General features: G+C 33.6%; 1 protein-coding gene across 2 annotated transcripts in view; it reads right to left on the reverse strand.

The window, feature by feature from the left end:
• LOC106461291 (amine oxidase [flavin-containing] B-like) overlaps positions 1–3,811 on the reverse strand; it is a 42,957-nt gene that overhangs the window by 5,897 nt on the left and 33,249 nt on the right. For both annotated transcript variants that reach the window (XM_022388161.1, XM_013921107.2), the window contains 2 exons: positions 2,528–2,639; positions 959–1,056 (listed from right to left, as the gene is read on the reverse strand). In XM_022388161.1, coding sequence (XP_022243869.1) covers positions 959–1,056; positions 2,528–2,639 — 210 coding nt within the window. The remainder of the gene's footprint in view (positions 1–958; positions 1,057–2,527; positions 2,640–3,811) is intronic.

A 3,811-nucleotide genomic window follows, 5' to 3' on the forward strand; every position in this document is an offset into this window, starting at 1 on the left:
CAATTCTTGGGCTATTCTTTTATTAACGAATAGTGGGATTGACCGCCACATTATAACGCCTCCACGGCTGAAAGGGCGAGCATGTTTGGTGGGACGGGGATTCGAACTCGCGACCCGCAGATTGCGAGTCGAGCGCCCCCTAACCACCTGGCCATGTATTTATATTTGGTGTAGTCAGAAGCAGACAGCTTTTTTCTTTGTTTATATCGAGCAATCTTGCTTTCAGCTCATTGAAAACTCATTCTTCAAAACTAGTCTAGATAAATAACTCACTTTATTAATCGATTAAATGATTTTTAAACGTATACACCTGATATAGAGATCACTCATTACATCAACAAGTATAGTTTTAAAATACTCGTGTATGAGGTTTTATGACAAGTTTAGGCAATGTATTCAACATCTATAATAATAAAAGACCGTATCCGTGTGTGTGACCGCCATAGCTCTAGAACCTAGAAACCTGAGTGGACCCTGAGGGACCTGCGCATCGTTTTAATGAGGCAAGCTAGCGAAAAACCACATAGAATATAAGTTGTATTTTATAATATATATATAACATTTTAATATATAGAAAAGCCAGTGCGTTTTGGTAACAATGCGTTCCAACCATGTCTTTTATGTCATGTTGTTTAGCAACAGAAGTATATAGGTTATACTTTTATGCTAAAATGAGTTCAGATAACAAAAATTAACATAGTCATCTAGAATATATCAATCTAATAACCCGAGCGAAGCCGGGTACTTTCGCTTGTCTCAAATACCTTCTTAGTAATGTATTCTCCTGAAATTCAAATGACGTTCTGGGATCCCGGAATTGTTTTTAAATTCACACATTTTGTTTTTAACACCCATGACCTACTTTACAATTTTAGAAATCAAATTCAAGAAATATCTAATAGACAATTTTTGTAAGTAATTAATTTGATGAAATAAAACATATTTTTATTTTTTTTACCTTCCATAACAAGTCAAGAAACCAGGAGGACATGTACCCGTATAACATCCACCTGAGTACTGTTCTCCCATCCAGTTAAATTCCTCATAATGAATAGGCTGAAAAATCATGATTTCTAAGAGTTAGTTTGACAGAGTTAAAACAAAAGCACAGTATATTTGATTATTATTCCATCACAATAAGACTGATAATGATTGAAAAACAATCTATTTTTACTGGTTCAGTTCTTATTTTCATTAAAAGGAGTGTATATAATAACATTTCTTCTAAACCTGATGCTGATGAAGTATTCTACTTTTAACACCAGGGCATTTCAAAGAGTCTGAGTTACAACATAAAAACTTCACTTGAAACACTATTTATATCAGTCGTTTGTGAGACAAAAAGTCTTATCGTGTCAAATGTCTTGCCTGGGAAAACATAACATTGGGAAATAATATATATATATATGTGTGTGTGATATTACACCATAATAAGACCATTAATTCACTTGAATTATGGGTTTCCAGTAAGAAAAGTTTTTAGTAATGTAATTCGCTCTCTGTAAAATGATGTTTCAGTTCCCGCACTGTTCTTTTTCGTAGCCCTTGTCTACTTGTTTGTCGCTCTAAGCCCCTCGAGAGCTATCTGCGCTAGCCGTTTCCAATTTAGAGATGATAGACTAGAGGAAAGGCATTTGGTCAACACCGCCAACTCTTGGGCTTCTCCAAACGAAAAGTCACACTATAATGCCCCCACGACTGAAAGTACGAGCATGTTGGTGATGGGATTCGAACCCGCAGATTATAAGTCGAATGTCGAAACCCTCAGGCCATGCCAGGTTCATTAGCAGCCAGTAGCTTTAACCTGAAGCTCATTTAATTGCACCAGATTGGAGAGAATTGTGATTTCCCACTCCGATGCTATTTCATGTGGTTTTCCATAGAGGATCCCCTTTTTTACATTTAGAAATTCACTACATTTTAGAAGTTTTTGGATGTTGAATCAATTATTATGTTTAGATAAAATGCACATAGATGGTCTTGTAGTGAAAAATGCCATCAAGAATCTGGAATTCTTACTGAAGTACCCTCTATACATGTACAATTTCATACATACAGATGTTCGTTTTAACATTAATTTTTGTTAAGTGAACATAAACTGTATTTGTTAAAGGTTACTCAGTTTCCTTAAACACAATTACTATATTTTTGGATTAAAAATAATTTATAATGACAGTTCCTTTAATCAAGGAAAAACCCCTTTTGATGTGACTGTTATTTTGATAGCCAATTTTAGTCATAGTTTCGTAGATACAATTTAAATGCGCATAAATTTGAAAAAATATCTATACAGGCGTCATTATTCTATAGCTTACACCTAGAAGAAAACAATAATGATAATAACAGCTTTACGATTATAAAGCAGTTGCAGCCTTACTAAAATTACAAATGAACTATAAGTAACATGGTAACATTTGGTTTTCAACTTAACAACTTATCAAAACATTCATATGTAAGTTATGATTCCACAAAACGCTGTGGAATAGTAACTGGTTATAAGAGTACATTATAAATGAAATTTAAGTACCTGCAAAGCTTCTGGTGATTTTAAAACTTTGCTGTAACTTCTGGCAATAAGTTGCTTCCTTTCTTCTGGAGACAACGATGCCAAACGTCTGACCTTATCACCGGAAACAAACCTTGAAAAGATATGTAAATCTATTTGAGGTAGCATAAATATGAAATTATGCTTAGAAAATAATAATATTTGAAAGGTGATTAGTGTCACAAAAGTTTAAGTTACGAGAAGTTGTTTGCTTCTTATAAAGCACAAAGATACACAATGGGTTACATGGGGGGGGGGGCAAGTCACGAGAAACCCATTAATCCAAGCACATAGAAGATCAGACTTCTTTTCATCAGGGATGAATACTGATACCTTCCTCAAGTTTAATAAAGATTTAAATACAAAAAAATGTTTACTTTGATTTAAAATGTAGGCTTAAAATGAGAGGAATTTTGAATATATTAAACAGTTGTTGTTACAGTTGTATGCAAGTCTATAATTACCTAGATTTTGTAATAGTTGAGATAATCAAGCGTTTTAATGGGCGAAATATTGTCATTGCTTTTAAACAAAGAATCACAATGATACCTTATTAAAGACGTAGGACTAACTTTCATTTAAATATTTTCAGCCCCTTGATAATATACCTTTATGAATTTGGTTTTATTGCTGAAAAGGTTTTACTATTGATTTTATTTCGCATACTTTGAAAAAAGTAACCTTAACCCTAACATTACTTCTTCATTCAGTAACAAGAACATTTCATAAACATTCATAACTTTCATTCACCTGGTCGTATTAAAATGATCTCACAAACCACGTAAATTTACATTCGTATAGAATAAATGTATAAATTTACGTAATATAAAATCTTTGACACCCATCCATAGCTTTCATAAGGTCCCCCAGTACGTAGGCGATGAGTTTACAGTTTTACAAGCTTAAAATTCATGGTTCGATTCCCCGCGATGGACAGAGTGCAGATAGCTTTTTAACCTCTTTGTAATGAAAATCCTGGTATAATCAGCTACAGCCAAATGTACTTCCTTGGTTCGAGTCTATATTTAACTTGATCAACCATATTTAGTCAAAGTTTTTGCCCAAATTGCCCAGTAGGAAAAAGGTAGAAGTAAGAGTGTGTTTGAATTTTAATCTAAAATGAGAATGCTAATTTAAAATATGACATATTATCTCTACTATCACTATGAGTTAAAGTTGCTATATGTATAAGTAGATAATGTTTTTTGAATTTCGCGCAAAGCTACACGAGGGCTGTCTGCGCTAGCCGTCCCTAATTTAGCAGTG

This window comes from Limulus polyphemus, unplaced genomic scaffold (genome assembly GCF_000517525.1).
Source record: "Limulus polyphemus unplaced genomic scaffold, Limulus_polyphemus-2.1.2 Scaffold927, whole genome shotgun sequence".
NCBI classification, from domain to species: domain Eukaryota; kingdom Metazoa; phylum Arthropoda; class Merostomata; order Xiphosura; family Limulidae; genus Limulus; species Limulus polyphemus.